Raw genomic sequence first — 27,555 nt, forward strand, 5'->3', positions numbered from 1 at the left:
AGCCTGTGCGGCAGGTACCACAGCTGCTGTTGGTGCTCGGAGGCACTCCACCACTAGCAGCGGCTACAGGCTTTCGCTGGTGTGCTGGGGCTTCGGGAAGCAGACGGACAGGGTGAGTCAATGCTGTGGGCTCTTTCCTTTCCCTGCTCTGGGGGAAAGTTGCTCTCCTTGGGATGAGGCTGTGTCTGGTGGACATTTGTTCCTAGCCTGCCCTGGAGCTGGGTTGGGTTGTGCTGGAGTGGCACCCTGCTCAGTGAGGTTGTCCTAACCTGGTCTGGGTGGTGGCTGCTCTGGTTTGGAAGGTGAGGGAGATGCCAGCCTGCCTTGTCTTCTCTTCCACTCTGAACAGCCTCAGCGGTCACTATGCAAGCTTCAGCCACTGCAGGTCCTTGGGCAATGCTAACTGGACCTAAATCATAAGACAGGAGGGGAGTGTTACAGTGCTCTTTGGAGAACTTGGCCTTGGAGCCTGTATGGAGTCACGTCTCCACTGTTTGCCTAGCTAAGCTTGTGAAAATTTTGAGTGGAAAGCAGAGATACTCCTACAGCGGAGAGCTGGGCGTCATGGGAAGCAGCACCAAAGCCAGTAGAACTTCCCAAACCATGGGGGTGAGCAGCAGGACAAGGGACTGGGCCGTGAGAAACTGCAAACGCCTCTTTGTAGTCAGGACTTGACAGCAGTGTGGAGGCACATGCAAGGATGTAACCAGGAGCTGTACAGCAGAAAACCTCTGTCCATTGAACGTGCTCCGTCATGAAGCCTAGCCACTGTTGGCAGAACTCCGCTCTCCCTGCCATGAAGCAGTGCCCACCCTCAGGAGCAAGCTGCTGCAGCAGCTTTGTCAGGCAGCTCTCTTGTCACGGCAGACCTGCCTCCCACCCCGTCTGGCCGGCCTGTGTTGCTTTTGCAGCGGTGCTGCCTGGTTTCCTCACTCAATCCAGGCAGCAAGCTGCTCGCAGCCTGAGGGCCGTGGTGCCCAGACCAGGCAGGTGGGAAATTCTGTGTGAAAGGGATGTTTGTGCCACTGTCCTGGGCTGGGGGGCTGCGGTTTGGGCTGACGGGGAGGGGATACACGCACACAGATGGACAGGTGGGAAGGATGTGACTGTTTATTGTAAGTTAACCAGAAATATTTGAGTGTTGGCAGCGCAATGGCTCTTTATGATCCAGAGCATTTCCACGTCTTGCTAGTGAAAGCTACTTTAGCTGTAAGTGTTCCTGTTTATGTTCCTCGGGTTGTGTGCCAGAACTAACAGGTCTGTGTTTTGCTCTTTGCCAGGTCCTGAGGGCCTGTTGCAGAGGCATGTCTGGAAACAGGCATTTTTCACACCAGAATTTGTCTATCCACAGCAAGAACTGCTATGGAGGGTTCTCTGGCTGCCCTGACTTCTGAGGGCTGGTGGGCTTGGGTTCTCCTGTGATGGGTGCTGCAGGTGGTGGGTCACATCTTCATTTGCAACAGCATCAGCAAAGAACTGTCACGTGTAACTACCCTGCCTTCGTGCTGCTGGCAGCTGCCTGCAGCTCTGCGTATTGCCTGTGAGCACCAGTGAAGGGTTACCACACCAACGGGAGCAGGTGGCTCCCCGAGGGGCTCCTGCTCCCCAGCAGCTGTGCTGTACCCCTGGGCCCCGTCTGCGGCAGGTGGCTGTGGCAGCCTCGGTGGTTTTGGAGAGCCTCTTGGGAGGGAGCGACTGTGGATGTCCAGGGGCTGAGCCTACAGGGCTGAGCATCGCTCCTGCAAGCATGTGGCCGCTAGTGCTGCAGCCCTGGGGCTCATACTGGAGGTAGAGCGCAGACCTGGATTGGGGTGTCTGCCCCGTGCCTCTGGGGGGGCAGCTCCCTGCAGCCTCCAGCAGCCGACCGCGGCACCCAGCAGCAGCACAGGCAGGAGCCAGGAGACCCCCAGCAGGTGCCTTCTCTTCCCCAAAGGTGGTTGCAGCCGGTGCCCCAGGGGTGCTCCGGGCCTCCTGCACAGCCCAGGCACAAACACCCCCGGGAGAGCGCCCGCTCCCGCTCGGCGGAGCGGCTGTGCCCTGCGCGGGGAGCGCTGCTGCTGGCGCAAGAGCTGGAGCCAGAGGTTGTGCTGCGCTGAGCTGCAGGGGAGAAGCGACTGCCCCTGGGGAGTGGGCACCCGGCGCTGCTGGGGTGTGGGGCTGTGCTGACCAGCACCGTGCTGGTGGCTCGGGAGGTTCAGTCTGGGGTAGGCAGCTCCCAGGCCCCTTCTGCACTTGTTCAGCGGCCCCCTGTTGCCGCTGAAAGGGCCTGCCTGTTGCTCCCTACAGTCTAGGCAAGCACAGTGACAAGGGAGGGTGCTGAATTATCTGGTTATTTATATGTTAGATGATTTCTGCATTGAGAGCCTGTGGAGAAAACCTGGACTGCAGTTTTCAGATGTGCTGTTGGTGGGTGTTGTTACTGCTAGGCACTTAATCCCACCTGAAAAGCGTGTCCTGCCACTGCGGGGACCAAAAATGAAGTGCCGAACAACCTGGATTCCTCTGGTGTCCCATGGTGTCCAGAATAAAGGCTGTAGAATTTCTTAGGAGAAAGGTTTCTTAAAAAAAAAAAAGCCTCAACAGGAAAAATCTCTTATGTAAGTTGTCCTGATGTTGTTTCTGCCACCTCGTCCCAACCCACGCGCCAGGCAGACGCAGGGACCACGTGCCACAGTAACTGCGGCAGCGACCGCTGGACCGTCCCCTCCTGCTCCCCAGCTCTGACCGTCCCTCTTCCTGCCAGGTCCCGGGTGAAGCTGCTGGTGGATGAAGATGGCAGGTTGCCGATGGCTCGTCCCCCCCATTCAAGGTAACGGGGGGTCTGCCGCAGCATGGAGAGCGGCGTCTGTCCCGGCGTGCCCAGGTTGTCCATCCCTGTCCCAGCTGTCGGAGGCTGTGCCAGAGGCTCCCTGGGGCGAGGGATGGCCACCAGTCACCTGTGGCTCTGGGCGGGTGGGGGGGTCTTTTCGCAGCAGGGCTGGCCCCCTGCAGCCAGTATGGGTCCCTGACCTCAGGTGTGTCTGCGGGGCTCCCCACAACCTCCCTGAGGGGAACCGGCCACCACCCTGCTCCAGGGAGGCTGGCGGGGGCTGGATTTGGTGTTTTGAGGGTGACCTGCCTGTACTGCTGGGGAAGCTCTTTGGGCTGTGGGTAAGGCAGGCAGCAGATGTGGTGGTTTCAGTCGTCCCCGCTGTGTTCCAGGCCTGCTGCTCTGCATCTTGGCTCTGCACCTCTGCGTCCAGGACCCTCTTGCCACAGCAGGTGAGCTCTGCACCCCAAGGGAAACCTGGGGGTCCTGTGGGAAGCGGGGCAAAGGCAGTGTGATGCAAGAGGGACTCTGTCCCTGTCCCCTCCAGGCTGTATTCTGTAGGATGGAGCTGCACTGAGGAACCTTTTCTCAAGGTTTTGACCCCAGAAAAGCCTGTTCTTCACATGCAATGTGGCTGGAAGGGGGAGGGAGAAGCTGTTGTAACATCTCTCCATAGTGCTGCTGTGGTGGCCTGTTGTCTCTGACCTGCTTGTTGGGCTGCAAATGGAACTTGTTTGGGACATCCTGTCGCTGACTGCCATCCACAGCCCAACCACAATGTGACTGATGCTTCCCACAGATCCCTTTGGGCTGTGTCATGGCTCGGGAAGGGATGCAGAGCTTGCTGAGCACGAGGTTGGTGTTTCCTTCACCAAGGGGGAACTTTGTGTCTTCCAGAGCACAACGTGGCCGCCAACGCCTCGGTGGCCGCCAACGCCTCGGTGGCCGCCAACGCCTCGGTGGCCGCCAACGCCTCGGTGGCCGCCAACGCCTCGGTGGCCGCCAACGCCTCTGTGAATGGTACCGAAGAAACACTGGTAAGGAAAGGAATGGAAAGAGGGCTGTTGGCCGGGCTGTTGCAGCCCCACTGACAGGGTCTCTAGTCCAACTGGTCTCTCGCAAGAGCCAGGAGTCCCATGAGAGCATCTCCTGGGGTGGAAGGGAGTGCTTCGGGCATGGTGGGTGGACGTGTGGAGGCAGCCCCTCCAGACAGCGAGGCTGTGGTTGGGGACAGCACCACGGTGCCGTGCGAGGAGGCTTTGCTGCACGGTGACACCCTCATGTGTTCTCCCTCCAGCTCACCTGCCAGAGCTTTCAGTGCTCTGGGGAGAAGTGTTACCAGGATGAAGCCCACGCCAACAAAACAGTGACCTGCCATAATGAGACTTACTGTGAGGTACGGAGCTTGCTGAGATGGGGTTGCAGGGGGCTGTGATAGGGAAAGTCTGTTTTCCCTTTCTGTACATCAGGGATCCACAGTACTCTATTAAGTCTGTGTCAATCTCCTGTTTCCCTTCTCTCTCTGTGGCAGTCTGTCAGTTATTTTTGCTCCTTCTAATGGCATCTCTTCACACTCCTAGCATTTTTTCCTTTGGCTCTGCTATTGCAGCTTTATCGTTTCTCCAGCACGAACTACACAGCCAGCTGCAGCAGCGCGTGTGGCAGAGAGATGTGCAGGACCAACAGCAGCGTGAAGATGCAGCAGTGTGCCCTGGACTGCTGTGACTCTCCCCTCTGCCTGCAGCTCAATGCCAGCTCCTACGGTAACAGCCCATGGGGTCCCCGGCAGCGGTCTGAGGTTAATCCTGCTGCACAGGAGGGAGACAGATGGGCAAAACCCATTGCAGAGGGCTGGCTGCGGCTGCGTCGCTGCGTCTCCTCTGCCCTGGGGCTCTCTCTCCTTCGGAGCCGGGCGAGGGGACAGGGTGGCCCAGCAGCTCCGGCCGCAGCGTGAGCCGTGCTGGTGATCTGTCCCGTGTGCGGCTGTGGAGGCCTCCGCGCAGGCTGTGTGCTGGGCACAGTCTCACCGGGCTCCTCGTGTGTCTGCAGGTGACCTGCCAGCTGCCACTGCGCCGCCTACGACCACCACCACCACCCCCCGGCCTCCCCCCCGAAATGTAGGTACCGGCTGGGCAGATGCTGCTGCAGCCACGGGCTCTCCGGGGGTCTGCAGCCACTGGGACGGCTGAGCTCCCACCTGAGCGGGGGGAGAGGGAGAGGTCCCTCCTGCACCTGCTTTACAGGGTGAAAAGCTGCCCTGGAAGGGGAACAAATCCTTAATGAGCTTTGAAAGAAGAGAGTCCGTAAGGAGCCCTGTCAAACAGGCCTGCTCCCGAGCCCAGCACTTACGTCGGTTCAAAGAGTTTGAACGGTCTGCGTGGTGAGCCTTCCTCGCAGCCGCAGGGAGGGTGTGGGGACCGATGGGGCACTGCAGCCTTTTCCTGAGCCTATGTGGAGGGGAAGGTGCTTATCTTTGCAGAGCCCTCTTAAGAGGAAGGAAAAGGAGGCTTTGAAACTTGTTTGCTACGCTGGTGTTTCACTAAAGTCTCCTGCAGTTTCAGATGGGGCGCAGTTAATCTTTTTATCTCCGTATCTAAAATGCCTGAGACAGCACTGGCCAAAAACCGCAGAACAGAGGGGGGGTTGGAAAGGAGCCCTCATGAAAGAAGCGCTGTCTGAATTTCAGTTCTCGTCCTGGGAGTCCTGCTCTCCAGACTGATGAATATACAGTCTCTCCTCTGGCCATCTCTTGTAGGGGAAAGTGTGCACAGCATTCTCCTGTCACGGGGACGGGTGTTTCAAAGGCAAGAAGACTGTTGCTAGATGCATTGTCGGGCATGACTTCTGTGAGGTATGGCTTTAGGGCGAAAGAGCAGGACAGCCCAGATGCAGGGATGTGCCCAGGAGCCTGCATGGTTCCTGTAATGCGAATACTAAGGGCTCGGCAGGACCCCCAGGCTAATGTCTCTCTCCTCCTTCCAGATGAAGAAGACAGGCTTGAATTACGTGGCGGGATGTAGCAAAGCCTGCAAGGCTGCCAAACCGGTCTGTGCTGGTGGGATGAAGGCTGCCTGTTACCAGGAGTGCTGCCCAGCTACCCTGCAAGCTAGCTGTCTGAAACTGGACGGCAAAGTTCATGTCAATAGTGCTGGGCAGGTGACTCTGGCCCCGCTCATGAAGCTCATGGCATGTGGGGTGGTCCCTCTCCTGAATTACAGGGTCTTCGCTTCCCTCTGGGTGTAAGCAGCAGTCCGGGTGCTCCGCAGCCTGCTCTCCTGCTGCGGAGCTCCGCAGCGCTCGTTAGGATCCCTGTTGCTCTCTGACTTCAGTCAAGGCCGCGATCAAACGCCCTCTATTACGTCCCTGTCCCAGGAACAAGGTGGCCCAGTTGCAGACGGCTGCTTCTCCCCCTGTGCAGGTGCCTCCCGCCCACGGGGCGACCCCCGGCTCTGGCCGAAACGCGGTGGCAGCGGCCGCAGGTTGCTCATGGGCTCCAGTCTCTGTCCATGTTGTCCTGCAGCACAACGTTCCTGCGCACTCTGCTTCGAGAAGAGGCTGCAGGCATCTGCTCGGCGCTCTGCCCGGGGACTCCTCCCGTGTTTGAGCTGCTCAGTGAATGGCAGGTCCTGACCACGGGTGGATGCGGGGCTCCCGCTTGGCGTGGCGAGCCGGCGCTCTGCTTCATACCTCTGGCCGGTCACAGCGATGACAGCGGTTCCCTGCCCGAGCTCCTGCAGAGCAGGGGGGATCTGAGCCGCTGCCCTGTGGGATGCCCTCCTCCGCGGGATGCTCTCCCCTTTCCACTGTTACACCACCCTTTCCACCTGCTTCCCCGTCTCAGTTCAAGCTTCTTCTGGGTTACAATGGGAGAGGATGCATTCCAGGTGCCCCAGGGCCTTGTAACTGCCTCGCTCGTGCTTTGTGAGCCGCCCTTGGTACCTAAGCCAATGTTGTGTGCGAGGGAAACTGAAGCATGAGGCGAAAGCCAGGTCTCCTCTTGTGCCCCTTTCCTGGGTGCCTATTTCAGCACGAAAGCCCTTTTGTTAGCACACTTAAGCAGCAGTAGTTTTCCCCCATCTTTCGGACAGCAGCTCATGCAGCTGCCCGAAGGGCTGGGGCCCTCCTGGCCCAGCTGGCAGGGTACAGGTTACCGATGGCTGGCTGAGCTGCTTGAAGCTGTTCCTGAAGCCTACACAAGGAAAACTTCTTTCCCCTGGAGGCTGCTCGTGCAGCGTGGTAGCACGACTGCTGCTCTTGCGCAACTAGCAGAGGGCCACCACCACTGCTCCTCTGGCTGGCCCTCCGTGTCTGCTCCTGGGCAGCTACGCTTGCTTGGAGTTCACTACGCCTGGCTTAGTAGCTGCCCTGCACAGGACCCTGCTGCTGATCCCAAATCCCACCCCTTGTTCCTAAGCTCCCACTGTAAGTCCTGCACCTTCCTGGGACTGCTGAGTCCTGGCTCCGGTTTGGTGTCTTACAGTTCAGTGAATTTTAAATACTTGTAACCGAGACTCCCCCAGTGTATCCACAGGAAAAGCACTTTGTCTATGCACTAAGGCATAATCTTTGTGCATAGACTTAATCTATGCACAAAGAGGTATTCTTCCCTGCCCTGCCAAAAACCTGTAGGCCTGTGAGACTTGCAAGCAAATTACTGTTTGTGAGAGCTGCTGCAGTGTGTGCCTCTGTGCTGCTGGGACTGCAGATGCTAGAATGAGTGACCTCAGGAGAGGGTGTTAAGCCTGCTTAAAAACTGGAAAATTCTGCCTTGACTGAAGGCACAGGGTTTGTTCAAGTTAATAGTCTGCTTGCAGCGCAGCCTTTCTGGGCATACTCTTACTTGTTAGCTTAAAGCTGCTCTGGTATTGAAATATCTCTTGTCTGGGTAGGTAAAATTAGTAACTCCATGTTTCACCTCCGATTCTTAGGCAGGAAAATGGGATGAATCTAAAAGTGTCTCATGCTTTAGATGATCCTGTTTCACATCTGTGATTCTCTACTGCTAAAGGTAGAGGAGACGTGAGCACTATTAGCCTGCAACGTGAACCACCCACCCGGTGCTCCCCCCAGCTTGTTATCGCATCATGTGGAGCTGGTGCGTAGCTTGTTGGGCAGAATTCACCAGTGTCAATGCGCTGTCGATCATGCAAAGATGCTGCTGTCCTCTGCCGCTGTTGTCTCCCTAAAAAAAAGATTGCAAAAATAGAAAAATCTGTGTGTTGGTTTCCTGGTCAGTGATGGTATTTTGAGCATGGCTGAATGTGACGCGACTCGTGGGAAGTGGAGGGAGAGCCTGGGTGTGCTGGTTTGAGGCACAGCGCTGGCCGGCCCACGGAAGCCTTGTGCCTTCACCAGCAGAAAGGCTTCGCTCTGCCAGCCCTTGCGAGGTGTCGCAGGCTGCGAAGCCGTCGTACAGCGGATGTGGGGCTGGATGAAAAAAGCCTCACTGAAAAGATAGCCAGCCCCTTCCACGTTGCAGGGCAGCCTCAGCCAGCCTGCTGTTCTGGTGCATGGAAACTGCAGCAACGGGGTTTGGGGCATGGGTTTGTTTCAGGCCGCGATGTCAGCATATCCCTAGCAAGTGAAAGCAGGATGAAACGCAGGGGTTTTCTATCTCAGAAATACCGCCCAGCACCACATTTCTTTGAAGAATAGAGGGCTAGCATTCACAGCAGATATTTCAGACTGTTCTCCTTTCACTTCCTCTTTGCAGTGTCTCGTCCGCTCCGCACTGCTGCTAGAGCGGAGGAAGCGGAAAGGCAGACGGCAGAGTGCTTACTTGAACAGAGACCGCTTGGGTTTTTGTCCTTATCTTTAGATCTTGGCTGTCGCTCTCCTACATCTGTGGAAAGAGCTGGCCTAGGCCAAACTCTCCTACCTCTGCTATGCAAAAGACTCTGTCTGGTGACATCTTCTAGCGCGTGCTTACACACTCCCCGTTAATCGATTTGCATAATAAACCGGCAGCTCAGAAGTTGGCTTATGCCAGCTGGGTCTTCTCGGGATTCAACGGCAAAATAATTCAAGGTGCTACCGAAGGACGACCCTCCCCGGCCCCGGGGCCGGCAGACCCCCGCTCCCCTTCCTTCCCCTGGGGGGTGCGGGATGCTCCCGGCCGCGGCCCCCCCAGCCGCTCGGTTGTGAAACCCGCTGCCCGCCGCGGGGAGCGGGCGCCGGGAGCTGCCGGCCGCTCCGGGCCCGATCCCGGCCGCGGCCGGTGGCGGAGCGAGGGGTTAACGGAGCGCCCGGAGGGGCGCGGGGCCGCCGCCGCCGCGGGGGGGGCCCGGTCGAGCGGGAGCGGGGCGGTGCCGGCGGCGGCTCCGCCCCCCCCGAACGCGGCGGCGGCGGCGGCAGGGGGGGTGTTGGGGGGGGGCGCTGCCCGCCGGGCACGACACGTCGCGACAGCCGCGCTGGGCGGCCGGGCCGGGGCAGGGGGGGAGCGCGGCCCCGCCTGGCGAGCGGCGTCCGCTGCGCTGCCGGCGCGGAGGATGGACCAGTCGGTGGCCATCCAGGAGAGCCTGGCGGGGGGGGCGACCTGCCGGATCGTATCCTTTGCTGCGGCCGAGCGCGGGGAGGGCCGGGTCCCCGTCCCGTCCCGTCCCGCGTCCCGGGTCCCCGTCCCGTCCCGCGTCCCCCCACCCCCGGCAGCCGCGGGGCTCCCGTCTCTCGCCGCTCTTCCTTGACCCTCCGCTGAAGGCGGTGCAGGGCGTCCTGGCTGCCGGGGAGAGCGTGGAGAGCCGGCTGCTGGGCCTCGTGGAGAGCTGCGGGGAGCACGCGTGGGTGCCGGGGCCGCGCCGGCGGGAGGGCGGGCGGGCGGGAGGAGCGTCCGCGGGGACGCCGGGAGCTCGGCGGGTCCCGCACAGGCCTCGGAGAGCGACCGGCAGCTCCTTCCCACCCCGGGGACTTTGCAGCGGGGCCGGGCCGGGGCCTTTCCCCCCGCGGCACGGCGTGGGTGCTTGGCGAGGGGAGCCCCGGCCCCGAGGTTTTGGTCTGGGGCCTTTTGCCGGGAACATACCCACGCTCTTCTGTGGACGGCGGGGTGGGCGGGTGGGCGGCCGAGAAGCCGCTTTGGGATTTGCATGAGGCTGCGCTGGCAGGCGCTGCGGGATGGGGTGGGATGGGATGGGGTGGGGTGGGGTCTGCCCGTAACCTGCGGAGATGCCAGAACCGAGGAGGCATTGCCTCCGTGTCTGCTCCGTGCTTGCAGGATCTATGTGTACACTCACCGGCGGATGGCCATCACAGCTGAGGATGTCTGGCTGGAGAAAGTTATCCCCATCACAGAAGGCTTCGCGGTGGAAGAAGGTACTAACACGCTTTGGTGGCTTAGTGGCCTCCTCCAGAGAAGGGGATGCAGGGGTTTGGAGTCCCTGTTTTGTTGTTCTGCTTGTTGAGATTTGGGACCTATTCAGCCTTCGCGTTTTTTCTTCAATTTGTAATCCCTGGTGATGCTTGCGTGTCAAATGGCATAGCTGGAAGGGCCCTGCTAGATGAATTGCTCTGCAACCCAGAGCACCCTGTGCCACGGCCTCCTACCCCGGCAGGTTTGTTCTGCCTGGCGCTGTTTGTACAAGCAGCATTTGTGGTTTGAGGAGCTTGGCAGGCTCGCTAACCTCAAAGTATCAGCGCGGTCTGCAAACCTGTTGCTTAGCTTTGTAACCAGACTTTGTTTTGCTTTTACAGTTGTGCTTGACAGTGACCTCCATGTCATCGGTGAGTTCTGTTGTTGCTGTAGCGCCTGTGTTACAGGTGTTCCTGGGCCCTGTGCCAAGCGACACTCAGTGAGGCAGGAGTGGGGGCTCTTGCGATCCGAGTGGGGGCTCTTGTGATCCAGACTATTCACCGGGGGGATCTTGTCTTGCTGCTGTTGGGGAACTCAGCATGCTGTTTGCCACGATTCAGTTCATGCCAACAAGTATCGTCACCCCAGTTCAGCCAAAAGAGTGATTTTTTCCAAATGCTTTTAAACTGCTACTGGAAGATTAATTACTGTCACTAAATGAGCAGAATCAAAATTACAAACGCTTATTTTTTTTTTTAAATGGCATTCTTGTGTAGAATGTGGAAAAGGGCCATTATAAGAAAGTATGAGGAGACTTGTTGCTGAAGTCTGCATGCATGCATGCGTGCACCAGCTGCTGTGGAGTAGAGAAAATGCTCGGTTTCTGAAGGCTTGTCAGCACTAACCACAAGAGCTTTTCCTCCCAATGTCTTTAGGCTCTGACGTGACTATCCAGATAAGTTCAGCGGATGACCGACTCATGGTGCGGTTGCCTTTTGGTTCCCACACACGCACATTCCTCCAGGAGGTCAGCAGGTGCAGCTCAGGTACGAGCTCTGTTGTGCGCTGGATGTGGCCCGTGGGTTTGGTGGTGGAGGCGTTGGCAGTAGCTGGCGTGTTGCGTTTGCGCGTTTCTTCTCCCTGTGGAAGAGCAGCATCGGCCTCTCTGCTGCTGAGACTTGGGCAGAACCGTAACAGTTTGCAAGTGCGACGATTCTCCATCGTCGGGGCAGAGTTGAGCGGTGTTTTGGCCGAGCGGATGCGAGCGCTGCAACAAGCAACCTGCTGCTCGTGGGGTCCGAAGGCCAAATGGGAATTCGTTTTGAGCCAGTGCTGGGAAAGACCAGGTGGAGCTCCTAGGGTGGCAGTTTGCTCCCCGGTCCGCCTGTCCCCCCGTCCCTCCCGTCCCCGTCCGTGTCCCCCCCCGCCCCTGTCCCTCCCGCCGCTGCCCTCCCGCCGTTCTTAACCGCCTGCCCGGCGGGCGCAGTCGGGCGGTTTGTTACGGGTGGCAGCCGGCGCTGCCCGCTCGGGGCACGGCCGCGCGGGTTCCGGCTCGCCTCCCTGCCCGCGGCCGCCGTCAGCCCGGCCCTGGCCCCCCGCTTCGGGCGGAGGGGGCCGCCCGCCGCTCCCGCTGGGCGGCCCCGGGGAGCCTTCAGCGCCGGGACCGACCCCCCGCGGCAGGCGCGCTGGCAGCTGCCGCCGCGGCCGGGCCGGGGGCGCCCGTGCGGCGCTGGGCTGCGACGCTCCGGCTTCGGGGCCGGGCTTCGGGGCCGGGCTTCGGGGCCGGGCCGGCCGGCGGCGCCGAGCGGCGGCGGCGATGTCCGCGGGCGGGCGGCCCGGCCGAGGTGAGCGCGGGGAGCCGCCGCGGGCGGGGGAGCCGCGCTGACCGGCTCGGCGCCGGGCCGCGGCCCGGAGTCCGTTCGGGGGCCCGGGGGGCCGCCCGACGCCGGGCGCTCTGGGGAGGCTCGGCCGCCCTGCGGGGGCGCGGCGTGGCGGGGGCGGGGGGGGGGGTCGCCGGCGGCCGAGGGGAGGCGAGGCCGGCGGGTCGGGGGCTGCCCGCCCGCCCGGCGCTCCCGGCGCTCCCGGCGCTTTGCGGCTCCGGGAACCGGGAGCCGGCGCGGGGCGAGCGGCGCGGCCGGGCTGGGGCAGGCGGCGGCGGGCAGGTGAGTCGCGGGAGCGAAGCAAATGGCGCAGGTAACTCGTAACTAGTGAAAGGAGGAGAGGAAATGGCCTCGAGTTGCGCCAGGGGAGGTTTAGGTCGGATGTTAGGGGGAAAAAAAGAGTCTTTGCTGAAAGGGTTGTCAGGCGTTGGAACAGGCTGCCCAGGGAAGTGGTGGAGTCACCGTCCCTGAAGGTGTTCAAAAAACGTGTAACGAGGCACTTCAGAACATGGTTTAGTGGGCACGGTGGTGTTGGGTTGACGCTTGGAGACTCGATGATCTTAAAGGTCTTTTCCAACCTAACGATTCTATGAGCCAAGCTGCCTGCGGCGCCGGGGCTCCGTCAGCATCGCCCCGTCCGGAACCCGGCAGCCTCCGGCGGTCCCGGGGCTGCTTGCGAGGTCACCAGAGTTCCTGTGGCTTTGCGAGCCCAGTGCCACGCTCTGTGCCCGCTGCTTGCCGGCTCTCGGCTGCTGCTGGGTGGGCTGCGCGCTCTCGGTGGGATGTCGGCCTCCTCCTCCTGTGGGGTCGGTGCTCCCTGCAGATGCCAAATCCCCACGCCTCCCAGCGCCGTTTCCCTCTCCCTCTTTGCAGAGTACATGTGTGAGAAGACGCGGAGAGCTAAAGCAATTCCTGGAAGTCTGTGGGATTCAAAATCTGAATTATACCATTTCTAGTTTGCCCACCCTCATTTGGGCTGGGCTCCTCTTAATTCCTGAAGGCACGGTCTGGTATTGCTGGCATTCCTTCTTTTTATTTCTGTGTTTATCAGTAGTGTATTAATAAAAAAAAAAAAAAAAGAGAGAAGGGATGAACTTTGTAACTCGGGGAACAGCACAGCACTGCTCGAGCCACGGTAGGGACCTGGGAACATCCCCTCAGAAGTGGTGTTTTAACTTGTAGCTTAGAACTGACTCGAACAGACTTGGGCATATCTGTGTGCTTAGGTGGAAAAACGTGCTGAATGAAACACCACCCTGGCTCCGTTGTTGGTGTGTTTTTGTGGTATCTAGAGCATAGTAACACTCTTTGAAAGGTAACCTCCTTGGGAAGTAGTTCTGCTATCAAATCATGCCTTTAAGCTTTGACAAAGTTGCATTTTCAAGGCTTCCTTGTGTTTTTCTTGAGTCAGAGGAGTCTAGGGATCTCAAACCCCCTTGTATTAGCAGAAGAAAATTCTCTCTGCCATCACTTGGGGTCCTTTGGAACATAAATTGATATAGAATGACATTTTGTCTGCTGTTTTCTGGGAATAGTTGTAACTCATTCTGTCTGTAAATGAACATGCATACTGAGTTAGCAACTTTCATACACAATCAAAGCACACTTAAATACTGTGTAAATGCTACCATTTGCTAATAGGGTGATATTAGCTCATTATATCTTCTGTGAATTAAGGCTAGCTAATGAACGAGAGCATCTGTAAAGGGATTTAAATGTGCTTTACCTTGTACGGTTTATGTTCACAATTTCAGTTAAACCCCCTACCTAAGTCCTATGTGTGTGCGTGCATGTGCAGTCACAGTCACAACTGCAGTGTTGCTTCATTTGGAACCCTGAAAAAACCAAACTTCCCTCCAGCCTGGAGTAGTGCAGTCCTGCATGGATTGTTGCTTACGCTTTCATTAAGTAAAGAGTGGACACTGGCTAAGACTCATGTAACTAATGGCAAGGCTAATTTAATTCTCCCTTTTGAACACTAAGCATAGATCCTACTTTATCCAGAAGGTATGATACATTTTCCTGCTGTAGAACAGTACTATAATGTCACTGCACATTTTTAACAAGAATATCTTCATTACTGCTTAAATCTCTTTTAACTGCAAATCCTGTCTTACTCAGGCTGTACGCATTCTGCTGTTCTGTAATCTCTGCACATAGCTTTTTATTTCTGTGCCAGTTCAATTATTGAACAAGGTCATTATCTTGCTAAAATATTCCACTTCAGATTGCTAACATATAGATCCCTCTGGCTAGAGCAATCTGTATCTAGATAATAAAATTATCTAAAGGAAACAGCCCTTTTCCAGGGCTAATCTCTTTCTTAGGAGAAACCTACCTGAAACTGATTTCTGCTAATAAGGTTAGAAGGCAAGTGTGTGATATATGACTGTGATCATTGGATCACGTAGCTGCAGCGTCAGCAGCACTGAGCAGGCACACAAGTCTTGCCATTCTGGCACTAATGCTTTCTGCATGCTGGGAAGTGGCATCGTCCTCTATGGGTAATAAAGCCTGAACTTCTGCTCCCTCCCTGTTACAAAAGTACAAAAGTTCAGGTTGGTTCTTGTCACTGTCAAGATACCTTGCATGGTCTCTATTGGGAGAACTTGCAGAGGCTCGGGCAGCACTGATTAAGTACTTAATGCCTATGGAGAAAATTTACAGCTCTGTCCCAGCTCACCGAGACCATGCTTTGCAGTGTATCTCTGAACTGCCGACGCTCCTCTTCAATTCTGTGTTACTTTGGCTGTGTGATCTCTAGTGAGGTTTGAGTCACGTGCTCTTCTGCCACCAACCTCTGATAAATCCTCTTACACAGTCTTTATTCTCAGAGGGCTCTTGGGCAGAAGAGGTTTTCCAAGCTGAGAATATGGCCACTTCTTGTCAGCTTGTTTATATTCTGAGTGCTTAGGTAAAGTACTTCAAGTTCTGTTTCTGGTTTGTGCTCTCATCCCGGAGAATGTACTATGACAGCAATAACATTTTAGTTTTTCTGGGTTGTGCTCACTGAAGGAGAAGCTCAGCTGGATGACTAGAACCTTATAATCTTAAGAACAATTTCTGTATCATCATTAGATTTGTGTGCTAAATAGCATAATCTTGAGGTTGCTGTTTGTGTGTCTTAAACATGGAGACCCCTATGGAGAATCCTCTTTTTTGACTGTTATTTTGCCACTTGTAGGAGCAGAATGTTGTAACTGAGACAAAATGCTGAAAGACTGGTCAAATTTTGCTAACGTAGTGTGATGTGTTTAGTGTCACACCTGTATTTACTTATATTTGCATGGTAGCAGCCCTGTTATTTTTTTACAAATGTGCAGTTTGCACTGAGGCACTTGTTTGCACTGAGGCACTTGTTTCCGCTGAGGTACAGTGGGTTCATACCGTGACTCTCTACTGCGCTGTCTTGAGGGGGGAGATGCTTGTGCTTTGCTATGTATTTGCAGATAGGTAGAAACCCTTTAAATGGTAGTGTGGGTTTTTTGGTTTTTCTTTTTCTCCCCTTTTTCTTCCTTTCTTTGTACTTCCTGTCTTGCTTCAGAAAAGAAAAAACCTGTTATTAACATACTTTTTTGGATTCCCAGGATAAAGCCCTGGATTTTGTGCTGGTAAGTCCTGGTTTGGCTTAGCTGTAAGGGAGACCCAACAGCCACCCGCTCCAGCAGCGAGCAGGCAGCATACAGCAGTTCTGCTGCTCTCCATGGCCGCACGGCATGCTAGCGTCGGTTCTTCCTCTGGAGGGGAAGCTGCATTGTCACAGAACAGTTCTGTCAAAATAAGCTAAATCTATCAGATGACTGAAAGAGAGACGGCAGGGCACTTGATTTCTCCACACAAATCTAAATTATATTCTGCTCACAGATTTTTGCCAGTGTTTGCATAGGTGTGTTGATAAATTAAAGAACACTTTGTGTTTAATGAGAAACTTTGTTTTTTTTCCAGAAGCGGTTGGCTCTGAAGGCATCAAACAGAATGGAAAAAAGCTTGCAGTTAGTCAGAACTGGAGCTATGACAGCACTGATAAAAGTGCTCCCAGGTATGGTATCTCTCTTGCTTCTCATGTAGGTTTGGTGAAACAGTTGAAGGGAGAGTTGTGCACGTCAGCTCTTTGTGGAAGGTCTAGTGAGGAGTAAAAGTGGTGGCAATGTTTCTTTGCTGGTTTAGCTATGCCTCCCCTTCACAGACAGTAAATATATATAGCACCAAAGTTCTGGGTACTTCTGCGTGATTGTGTATGGACGGAATGATCTGCAGTGGGCAAATTGTTGATGCTTTGATGTCTAGAGGAAGGAAAAGAAAGTGCAGAGAGCTTTCTGTCTGGGCTTCCTGGTTTTCAGCTGGAAACCCAGTGGGGAAGTTGGTCTCTCTGGTGCCAGCGTATGAGGTCTGTGCACACACCAGTGCTCGAGCAATCTTGCGGCTGCATTATTTAGTTCCATCTGCCGGCGACCATGTCGGTTGCAGTCCCCAGAGGTGGTGGGATCTAGAGCAGAAGTTTACAACTTTTTGAGAAGAGAATCTGGAGACTGTAGTTAGGAGGGAAAAAAGTTCAGCATAAGCATGCTGTCAAAACTTTAGTGGGAATTTCAGCACAGTCTCTCAGAAACAGTCCTGCTAGTCCCCTATTTGGGCATATTTTTGCTGTTTAGTGGGACAGGACCTGCTAGCATTGTTTATTTTTAATTCAGAGAGCTTTGGCTTAGGGCCACCGTGTCTCATAGATATACTCTTAAAATGGTAGTTTCATTTTCCAGTTCCCAGGACTTTGTGGGCCGTGCTGCATACCTTCAAAGTCTGTCTGTGTGCTGTCCTTGGCACTGGTGTGCAGGTTGTTGACCTTAAATTTATATCATCCACTTGCTTGTGGGAACTCCCAAGCTGTGGTATTATTACTGTTGCAAAAGCAGTTCACAGAGCCATGTGAACTAATAAAACCACCTCTACCTCCACCCACTCTGTGCTGCCTCCTTTCTAGGCAGAGCTGGGAGTTTTCCACCAGAAGGCTTTTTAAATAAACACAGTTTTTCATTCTTCTGCTGAGGTCAGAAGGGCTGAGCGGAGGCAGCGGTAGATGAGATTTGCATCTCCTTGTTCCAGTAAGCAGGAAAGGTGTACAGGTTTTGTATCAACACCCAGGTGTGAGTGAGGCCTCTGCTGAATCAACAGGCTGCACCAGGTTGGTGAAAACCATTTGTTTCTTCAGTCAGTTAGACTGGTTTTATCTAGAGATCTGAACCATTCTAAGAAATGCTCATTTCATTCTTGTTTGCTTCTCCCAAACACTGATTATCTATCCTTAGTGAAACAGACAGATAAATGCAAATCAAGTCCTTGGTGGCAGAAGTAAGCTGTTCAGGGTGTGTGTATATCCCAGGTTTCATCATGCAGTTTTGTTTTCATTTGCAGGCAAAACAAACTCAAACCTGAAGTGACAACTGAAATGGTACGGTCCTCCAACATAATGGTTTCAAACAAGACTTCAATCTTATCAGAACCAAAGTTTGGACTAAGAGATACTATTGTTAAATCTCAGCTTGTACAATTGGAGGATTCCTACACACACATCCAGAGCTTCAGGTAATTATCATTCCTGAGAAGAACTTATTTTTGCAGGGAGTAAGTTGGTTAGCATACGCTGTCAAAATAACTCATGTTCGTTATTTCATCTAGTATCCCTGCAAATAGGAAATTTTGTAGAAAAATATGGTCCATACTTTCCAGAACAGCCTTCCTTCCTCGTTTAGGCATTAGCAGAGAAGGATTTCATTCACAACTCTGTCAAGGCTTGCCTCATGTTTCTTGTTGAGAAAATGGCCCTTTTGAAATGACTTTTTCCTGTGCTTATTTCAGACTGTGCCTAGAAATGCATCAATTCTGTGCACCTCTGGCCTTCTCCCTCACTGCTTCTGTTCACTACTTATGCATTTGGTTGTTCCAATAAGTTCGTAAGAGCTTGGGTGAAATACATAATTAGGACCAAAACTTCACTGTGGTTGAAATCCTTTCATGCATGTCATTCTAGGAATTTGTCATTTCAAACTGCTATTGCACAGCTCTAGTGGTCTTTTTTTTTTTAATACTATATGTAAAAATGCGTATCCTTCTGTAAAACATGTCTGTAAAGATGCTACTGTAATTAAATCATTTTAGGGATTTGCGCTTTGTCACATTTTCCTAATTCCCCCCAGAAACATGTTGCTCCTAAGTAATTATTTGTAGTATTAAGCACATGGGTTAATAATAGTGGTATTTCCATCAGCTCTACAATTTGCAGCTCTGGGATTTAGTTAATTTCTTTGCAGATTTTTTGTTGGGACATACAATGTGAATGGTCAGTCACCCAGAGAAAGCCTCCAGCCTTGGCTGCGATGTGATGCTGAGCCTCCAGACATTTACTGTGTGGGGTGAGTGTCTCTTTCTGGCCTGTTCTTCCAAGCTTTGACTGTGGGTTGCTTGCTTGTGAATCTGTAGCATGGAGGTGTTCAGCTAAGGCACCACAGCTGAGGAATGTTTGCATTGCCTTACTCCATCGCACAGTTTTAGAGTGTGTGTTTGCATAGCCTGAAAGGGCTGTTACTCTGGTAGTGTTTGGACTCTTTGGCACTGGAGTGTTACAAAATATTTAATGCCATTCAATTTAATACTAATAGTAATTTAGCTTTACATTTAACATCTTTTCAGCATAACTGAATTTGAGTTTTCAGTTATAAATTTAGTGAGTATAAATTGATTTAGTTCTTCCCCAGAGGAAAGGGCTGGAGAGTTATAAACAAGTGCATGCATCCACGGGTTCCTTCCTCTAACACAGTTTCCAGGAGCTTGATCTGAGTAAAGAAGCCTTCTTTTTCAATGACACACCGAAAGAAGAAGAATGGTTTAAAGCTGTAACTGATAGTCTTCACCCAGATGCCAAATACGCGAAGGTAAATGTGGCTTTTGGGGAGCTTTGAGTGTGGAATCATTTTCCACTTGGGCCTCTTTTCCCTTTGCTTTTTCTTGTTCTCAATTGCTGTATCTTCCAGAGGGTGATTGTCTGCAGGCTTTTGCTCAGTCAGAAGTGCTCTGAAGGTGAAGTAGGTGGTGTTGCTGTGCAGGGTGCTGAGGCAGGGGGCAGGACAGGAGGCCAGAGCTAGGCATCCACGCATAAAGGAAGCTCGTGCTATCTCGGGGGAAGAGAATAGGAAGTAATTTAGCTTCTTCTATGTCTGTCTCCACAAAGCATGTTGGAATGAGTTGTGAAGGTGTCTTGGTAGAAATACTGTTTATGTTTTGGCTCCTGCTCCTTAGCTCTGCTTTGTCTCTTGTCGCTGTTGTTGAAGGGAAGCTTCTTCCATGGGTTGTGCCTGTGCTGTAGGTTTTGCTTCGGGCTCCAACTTCGTTTGCTGGGGTGATGGTCCCTAGCTCCTTCCTGTGCTGTGCTGCTGGAGTGCCTGTGCACTGTGAGCCCAGCTGGTCCATCGGATGAGCCTAGAACTCCGTTGTTCTTCATCTGTATTTTGGTGACCTGTGTTCTGGATGGGGGGATGTTGTGCCTGCTCTTGTCAAACCTCTCCCATTCTAGTATTTAATGGAACAGGATCTCTTTTTCAGGTGAAACTTGTACGGCTCGTGGGAATCATGCTTCTGTTATATGTGAAAGCAGACCTTGCTTTGAACATCTCCGAGGTGGAAATTGAGACTGTGGGAACTGGAATCATGGGCAGGATGGTAAGAATGGCAACTGTGCATGAGAAGGTGTGAGATTTAGAAGATCCCTGGAGAGCTCCTCTCCTTAGATGTAGTGGTTATTCCTCCAGCTAAGGGATGCGGCTGTCTGTAGAAGCACATAGTCCTGTCCCTGAGTGAGCTCAGGGCATTGCTAGAGGGAATTGCCATGTGCTCGCAAAGGCTCAAAGACCTTGAGAAGAATCTTCTCTGAAGGGTTTTTTTTTCTGATTGCATGTGCTGGGCTGTGTGGGGCCTTGCTCTCATGTGATTTTGATGCTGGCTGTGATTTTGCCCAAAGCAAATAACACAGGGAAACACGAGTAGAAGAAACATGTCTATCCAGATTAGTTTTCCTGAGGAGGACTTCCTGGCCTCTTGCTATTCCACACCATTGGAATGAAGTCTGTGCCCTTTGAATGTAGTTTCTGTGAACATTGCAGCTATAACTTGTCAAAGGTATTTTTGACCAGCTCAGCCATGTGCTTCCTCCTCCATTTACAATTTTTTTACAGTTTGTGTTGAAAGATCCAGTTGTTGCTAAATAGGTTTTGGGACTTGCTGAAGTAACTGACCAGCTCTCTTACTGATTTTAATTTCCTTTTGTGTTAGCTAATTCCTGAATTACAAACTGAGTTCCATGTGCTTGCTTGCTGTGTTCTGTTGCTATGTGCAACCCTCACATGAGTTACTGGCTTGACTTCCTGAAGTAGTTATCACTAATTGGTGTTTTCAGCCTTTTCCTTCCTCTGGAATTAAATGGTCTGCTTCAATGTCTTCTGGCTTGTCCGCTGCTAGTAACTCATGTGTGGATTCATCTGTTGTGTAGAAGCTTCTGACCGACGTCTTTGTCTTTATCTTTCAGGGTAACAAAGGTGGTGTTGCCATAAGGTTTAAATTCCATAACACTAGCGTGTGCATTGTAAATTCTCACCTTGCAGCTCACATGGAGGAATATGAGCGGAGGAACCAGGACTTCAAAGACATCTGCTCTCGGATGCAATTCTGCCAGTCGGATCCAAATTTGCCCCCTCTCACTATTGGCAAACACGAGTATGCTTCCTGTCTGACTGTGTGAATCACTGCACATGGCAAGGAAGAACCTTATGAACGTAGTGGGGTGTGAGGTTCTCTTAGCAGGGATGCAAGAAGGGGTGCCCAGTGATCTAATCGTCAGCCTGGAAGGGCCAGAAATGCTTTACTCTAACCCTGGTTGTGAGAGTGGTCACCTATACAGTTCTGACGAGTCACTTGCCGCCTATGGTCTTCCAGGCCTTATTTTATTTTCAAGCATGAAGTGGGAATGGGGCAATAAATAATATGCATCGATTTCCCCAGCGGGTTGTGGGATTTAGTCAGTGTGGAATATTAAAAGCACCAGTTACTAAGAGGTAGTGACAGACATGCAGAACAGGAATTAAAAACGGCAAGGGTAGAAAATGTAGCTTCTCTTTCAAGTTTTCACTCTTGTTCTCTCTGAAGGAGAAGCAGACACAGCATCCACCTGATCATGTTGAGATTAGAAGAGCTGATGCTTGCATTAGATGGTTTAGGCACTGCTGCGGAGCTGTGCTTCCAGCTCACGGCCAGCTTGCGTTTTGGACATCTTCAGGCCTCTGTGCAGACTTCTGGTGTACATTCTCTTTCAGTGTGATCTTATGGTTGGGTGACCTCAACTATCGGCTGGAGGACCTGGATGTGGCAAAAGTGAAGCAGCTTGTAGATGAGAAAGCATTTCTAGAGCTTTGCCAATATGACCAGGTACTGATGTCTCACCTACCTGCAGGTGGTGCTGAGGGTGCTAGTTAGAAACTGCACAGGTACTCCTTGGCCTTCTTAGTGCCGAACATCTCCCTTTTAGCTCGTATGGGAATTGTGCGTGAGCTTATTTAAAATTAAATTTTTCATCTTTTTTTCTTTCGTAGCTAAAGAGGCAAATGAACGCAAATGCAGTCTTTGAAGGCTTTACAGAGGGAGAGATTTCTTTCCAGCCAACATACAAATATGATGCTGGCTGTGATGACTGGGACACAAGGTACGGTGATTGCCTCATATGTGATCCTACCAACGGCTAATGTTACCACTGAAGGAAGTAAAAACAAAGCTAAAAAGAATTGCAGATCTAATGGCTATAAATAGGAACAGTTCTGAGATTGTGACTGTTCCTCTCCCTTGGCTCCAAAATCCATCTCCAGTTTACATCTATTTATGTTGCTTTTCTTCCACTGCTACTTGTCAGATATTCCTAATGTTTTCTCCAGGAATAATCCATTGGGTTTCCTCTTAGAGGTGTACAAAATTAAGGAATCATTTTAGTTAGTTTCATTCTTTTTGTTTGGTTTGTTTTTTTTTTTTACCAAGCAAAATTTTTAGGATCTTTTATTTGCTGATATCTACTCAGGTCAGACCAGCTAGGGTTTGAATTGGTGCATTTTTGCTGTCTGTAACTGAGCGTATTCTCTGGAAGACTGCGAGAACCATCATTCCTGTAATGCACTACACAGAGTAGCCGACCTGTTCTTAGTAAACTAGGAATGTCAGCTTCAAGTCCAGGAATGAAATCTGTGCAGCAGTCAGTAAAAAAAAAATAATAAAAAAAATTGAAATGTGAACTTTAAATGTAGAACCTGAGTTCTTATTTTTCATGGTTCTTATGGTCAAAAATATCTCTGAGTATTGCTTTGTATGTTAAGTGTATCAAAAGAACAAAATAAATAATTGCAACTTTGAAGAAGTAGAAAGTAAAGCATGAGATAGAGATACCCAATAGTAGACAATCAAATTTTTTGTAACTAGTCAAAGAAACTGGAAAATACAACTTTGACAGAGAATTAGCTCCAGGCCATGTCAGGAAAACACCGAGTCTCGGGGAGAGCAGTATTCTGCCTTGCGTTGTTACTCCACCTGAACTGTGCCTGGAAGCTGTAATTTTTACCTCTGTTTTAGTGAGAAGTGTCGTGTTCCAGCATGGTGTGATCGGATACTCTGGAAAGGGCAGAACATTGCTCAGCTGAGCTATCGCAGCCATATGGCTTTGAAGATCAGTGATCATAAGCCAGTTAGCTCTCTGTTTGATATTGGGGTAAGTATGTCAGTGCTGAAGGAAGTAACTCTGCTGACCTCGTCCTCTGTGTGGGGAGAGGGGGATGGAGGAGGGAGGTTCTCCTGCTGATTTCCCTCTCCTCCTGCTTTTATGGCATCCCCAGAGAACAATGGCTTAAAAGGTGGGCTAGATAAGATACTGAGATAGGATTGTTGTTCATAGTAAGCTAGGGTTGTGTTAAATGATACTTCAGTTAAGCAGAATAATGCATTAATATCTGTAGGTATTTTTTCAGAAGTGTTGTTTTGCCTTTTTTTGTATTTTCCTAATAATTTTCACAGAAACTTGCAGTGCAGGAATGCTACATCATTGACAGCACAGTAGTGTTTTTTAGAACAAAACAAACAACAAAAAAAAGCTGATCTAGTACTGACTGGGAGACTCTCTTGCTAGTTATGGCAAGGTCCTTTACTGTTGGATCCTGACGAGATCTTGGAGCATTAGTGCTCCAAGGGGCTCTGTTTGTTACATATGTTATATATGCTAGTGTGCTGCTAAAATCAAATCACTTCATGTTTCCAGCTGTGTTACAGCTGTCCTGCAGAGGCATAGTAAATGCCAGTTGGTGCAGTGTGTATCCTTTTCAGGTGAAGGTTGTGGATGAGGACCTCTATCGAAAAGCCTTTGAGGAAATAGTCCGCTCACTGGATAAGCTGGAGAATGCCAACATTCCCTCGGTGACCCTCTCCCAGAGAGAGGTAGGGAGAGTTCATGTGCTGTGACTCGCTGGAGAAACTGAGCAACCCTAGACCCCAGAAGTGTATTCCAGTGGTAGAAGTACATTAGATAGATTCTGGACCCTGGGGTCTGGTTCCGAAGTAGTAGAATATTTTGACTTCCAGCCGTTCTCTATTTACAAGCCCTAGAAATATTTATTTCTGTTTAGATACAGCTAAATTCTATTCACAGTACCAGGCTGAAACGTAGAGCATTTTACTCCCTGAGGTGGGAGGTGAGAGAGAGAGTAAGAGGGTAGTTTGTGGCCCTTGCTCTGACTTGTTTGAAACATAAAATGTAAAATCTGAAGGATTTGGAGAAGGTCACAAAACCGGCATTTGCTTTGTGTGTTGGGGCCTAAAAAAGATAAGCAAATGAGACATTTGAGGCTATAGCTATCTTGTTCTCAAATTTCATTGAGGTTATTTGAGGTGAGCATTTGTTTTAAAGGGCCCACTGATGCAAACGACTTTGGCATACAGAGTAAGCAAATGTAATCCTATGTAATCCTGGAAGAGATGGGGTGCAGGAGCAAGAGGGTTAATCTGGGTATTTTGCTGCTCAATGATGATGTTGACTGACATTTGTTTCTAGTTCCATTTTGAGGATGTTAAATACATGCAGCTGCAGGTAGAAAAGTTTACAATCCGCAATGGACAAGTGCCCTGCCAGTTCGAATTTATCAGCAAGCCAGATGAGGAAACCTACTGCAAGGAGTGGCTGATTGCTAATCCCAGTAAGGGCTTTCTTCTATCAGGTGAGCTCCTCATTGTTCATGTCATGTTAATGAGCTAATGTTTCACATTCTGGCTTACTTCTCTCTGCTATTTTGAGAATGCTATGCCTATCGGCAGGCTCATTGGTTTAATACCTTTTTGAACTGAGTACGGGTTTTTTTATCATCTTCTGGCAGATGCTGAGATCACAATTGAGTTGGAGGTGTTTGTTAATAAATCAACAGCTACACACTTAAACTCTGGAGAGGAAAAACTTGAAGATATCTTGGTCTTGCATCTTAACAGGGGGAAGGATTATTTTCTATCTGTAACAGGCAACTACTTGCCAAGTTGCTTTGGGTCTCCTATTCATACTCTGTGTTACATGAGGGAACCGATCCAGGACATGCCAGCAGAATCCATTCGGAAACTTGTGAGTTAAAGACAAGATTCCCTTCTGAACCCACAAGAACCATTAAAACAATGTTAAGTCCTGTTTATTGCTAAAGAACCTTCTTCCACTTCCCTGGTCCATAGTCGCTGATAACAGCTTATGCTCTCCCGTGCACCATCTTCACACCTTGCATTAATTCTTCACGTGGATGAACCAACCCATTTCATATAGAGAGCACTGAAAGTGAGATCCCATTTGCTCTGCCTGCACATTTTAAAAAGGTGTGCAACTTCCAAATGTAGACCTTTTGTCTGGAGCCTTTGGCTTTCTCCACATTGAATGGAGGTGTGTGTGTATATGTGGAGGCATGATGTAGCATTTCCATAGAGCTGAGTGTACGTGAAGCGTGTTTATGAGAGCAGCTTGTTTCTTCTGCCTGGACTTTTGATATAAATGTGCCTGTTGTACTAGTCTTATATGAAGACTGGTGAGTAAAGTTGCACTGTTTCTTAACAAGCCTTAATTCTCAGGTATAAGCTTTGTGAAGCATTTTTGCTGAGTTGAATAAGAACTTGGCTAGCTACTTTTTTTTTTTTTTTTTTTTTCCCCCACACACCTCCCCCTCTCAGACCCTGATGCCACTAGAAATGACTGATGATGCTGTTCAAGCTGAAAAGCCTATGGACATTCCAAAAGAGCTGTGGATGATGGTGGATCACTTGTACCGCAGTGCTTCCCAGCAGGTTGGCAGTGTTTGTACTGGAAACACAAAATAATTTATTTTGCATTAGTTTTAGTTTTGAAGAAGGTACTGGTAATAGCAATCATTGCTAACTGTGGATGTTTGGCTAATGGTAAAGAGAGATAAAAGACATCTGTAGTAAGCGATCCTGGTGCCGTGATTGCACTGTTTCGTGATGATGACTTTGTGTGTGGCACGCATCAGCAGCTGTCCTGCATTGCTCTCTACTGCAGTGCTGCAGCCTTACTAGAGCTGCTTGTCGTGAGATTTGTGCTGATAACTGCCAATTTGGAGAGATTTTTCCAGCCAGATTATAAGGACATTGCTCTATTTACCCAAATAACTTTTATTTTCCCTGAGACCGACTAATGGTCTTCTTTGCAGGAGGACCTGTTTCAGCAACCAGGCCTCAGATCCGAATTTGAGCAAATCCGAGATTGTTTGGACAAAGGAATGCATGATACCCTCCGTATCCTTTTAGACTGATGTCTGGTAAGGCTCACTGTGCCTTAGTGATCAAAGCTGAAAAAGATTTGATCAGTCTTCTATACTCCACCAGGTTTTTTAAATTACCGTCTCTCATCTTGGGGTAACCGAGACCTGCACTACTCCTTGCAATCAGGACAAATGCCCCCGATAAGTCCTTGTGATGTTGGTGAACGATTGTTGATTATGTACGTGTCCAACTGCCAGTGGAAATGGCTTGCTATGTGGAGTCAAATGATTTAACTCAAAGCTGTGAACAATAGGAGGAGGTCTTGGAGACCTAAGCAAAATGTTTCAGCAGAAATATGACCAAAATAGATCACGCTGTGCTTGCCTCTTCCTTAACCGTCTTTGGATCAGTTGGCAGCAACCACTCAGTAGCAGAAGCCCTGCTGCTCTTCCTGGAAAGCCTGCCGGAGCCTGTCATCTGCTATAGGTTCTACAGCAGCTGTTTGGAGAGTGCCAGCAACTACTCGCTGAGCAGCCAGGTATCACCGGCTTCTCTGTGAGACTGTTTCTGTAATTCTGGAGGGAGGGGAGGCAAACTGTTTTATGCCAGACCAGTAACGAGGTGATGTTGGTAGTTGATAAAGCTGCCAAGCCATTGCCATGTCTTCAATATAAATGTTGTTTTGGTTTTTTTCCCCTCCTCAGATTATCTCTAATCTGCCAGGGTGCCATAAAAATGTATTTGAATATCTAATGGCATTTCTACGAGAACTACTGAAAAATTCAGGGAAAAACCATTTGGATGTGAATATTCTTGGTAAGGCAAGCAAAATAACCATTCTGTTCAGAGGGGCTTTGCAGTTTGTACAACAAAACACATTTCTATTAGTGAGTGCCGTCATGGCCTCTGCTGTTCTGAAGAATTTAATAATGAGCAAACAGTCCATAGAAAAACAGTCATTGCAATAGCCTGAAGAAAGTTGTAAAGTGACTCAGGTGCGGGTGGGTCATCAGCTTTATCTGATGCCATTCTGAAGCTAGGCATTCTCCCACTTTGACTGATTGGGGTTGGTGGAATCACCCTTGATACCCTGCTGCTGACAGACTCTTATTGTGCGCCTGTGGCTTTTATTTTTTTCTTTTTTAATGCAGCTAGTGTATTTGGTGGCTTGTTACTTCGACCTCCTCCTGGACATCCTACACCTGATATAACTGAGAAGAGGAAAGCTCAGCAATTCATCCGTCAGTTCCTCTTGAGAGAAGACAATTTACCATGAATTTCAGATGCAGCTAATGTGATTTTTAGATATCAAATTACTGTAAAAATATTCTGCTGTACAGTATACTGGCTCTTTTTTTGGGTATCACAGTATTTTATACAATCTATTGCTTTTGAAGGCACAGTTGTTGTGTTTGAAACTGTTCAAGCTTGTAAAGTGTATCAAATTTCTAAATAAGCTGTTTGTAGACAAGCAAAAATCTAAAAGCTGATCTTTACGCTGTATTTTATTTAACTTGTATTAAAGCTCATAATTTTTAAGTCCTCGTTATTTAAATAAAAAGATCTCGGTGTATTTTCCCAGCCTTATCTGCCCGTTGTCGACGTTGCCTGGTTTAGGCTCTTGGTTTGTTGACAGTGAGTTCACTCACCGTTCCGGGGCCGCGGCCGCCGGTGACGCTTTGTCCGACCGGGGCCGCCGAGGGGGGCGGGGCCGCGCCTGCGCACTCGGCGGGGCCCCCGGGGGCCCCGCCGAGTGCGCAGGCGCGTCC

General features: G+C 51.0%; 1 protein-coding gene across 5 annotated transcripts; it reads left to right on the forward strand.

Moving 5' to 3' along the window:
• The first annotated feature begins 9,211 nt into the window (after positions 1-9,211).
• On the forward strand, positions 9,212-27,359 carry INPP5B (inositol polyphosphate-5-phosphatase B). Of its 5 annotated transcripts, none has more exons than XM_075047195.1 (22): positions 9,212-9,354; positions 9,506-9,585; positions 10,017-10,114; positions 10,493-10,522; positions 11,027-11,137; positions 15,917-16,010; positions 17,381-17,551; positions 18,277-18,378; positions 18,783-18,897; positions 19,565-19,681; positions 20,544-20,731; positions 21,328-21,439; positions 21,604-21,713; positions 22,625-22,760; positions 23,369-23,479; positions 24,093-24,255; positions 24,412-24,647; positions 25,238-25,351; positions 25,735-25,819; positions 26,197-26,324; positions 26,491-26,602; positions 26,938-27,359. In XM_075047195.1, exons 1-22 carry the CDS (start codon positions 9,298-9,300, stop codon positions 27,060-27,062), a joined length of 2,595 nt encoding a protein of 864 aa, XP_074903296.1. In that variant the 5' UTR covers positions 9,212-9,297; the 3' UTR covers positions 27,063-27,359. The 5 variants fall into 5 exon arrangements, 4 of the variants coding, with proteins under 4 accessions (XP_074903296.1, XP_074903297.1, XP_074903298.1 ...); XM_075047196.1 differs by having other exon boundaries at positions 15,920-16,010; XM_075047197.1 differs by lacking the exons at positions 20,544-20,731; positions 21,328-21,439.
• The last annotated feature ends 196 nt before the right edge of the window (positions 27,360-27,555 follow it).

This window comes from Buteo buteo, chromosome 16 (assembly GCF_964188355.1).
Source record: "Buteo buteo chromosome 16, bButBut1.hap1.1, whole genome shotgun sequence".
Lineage (NCBI taxonomy): Eukaryota > Metazoa > Chordata > Aves > Accipitriformes > Accipitridae > Buteo > Buteo buteo.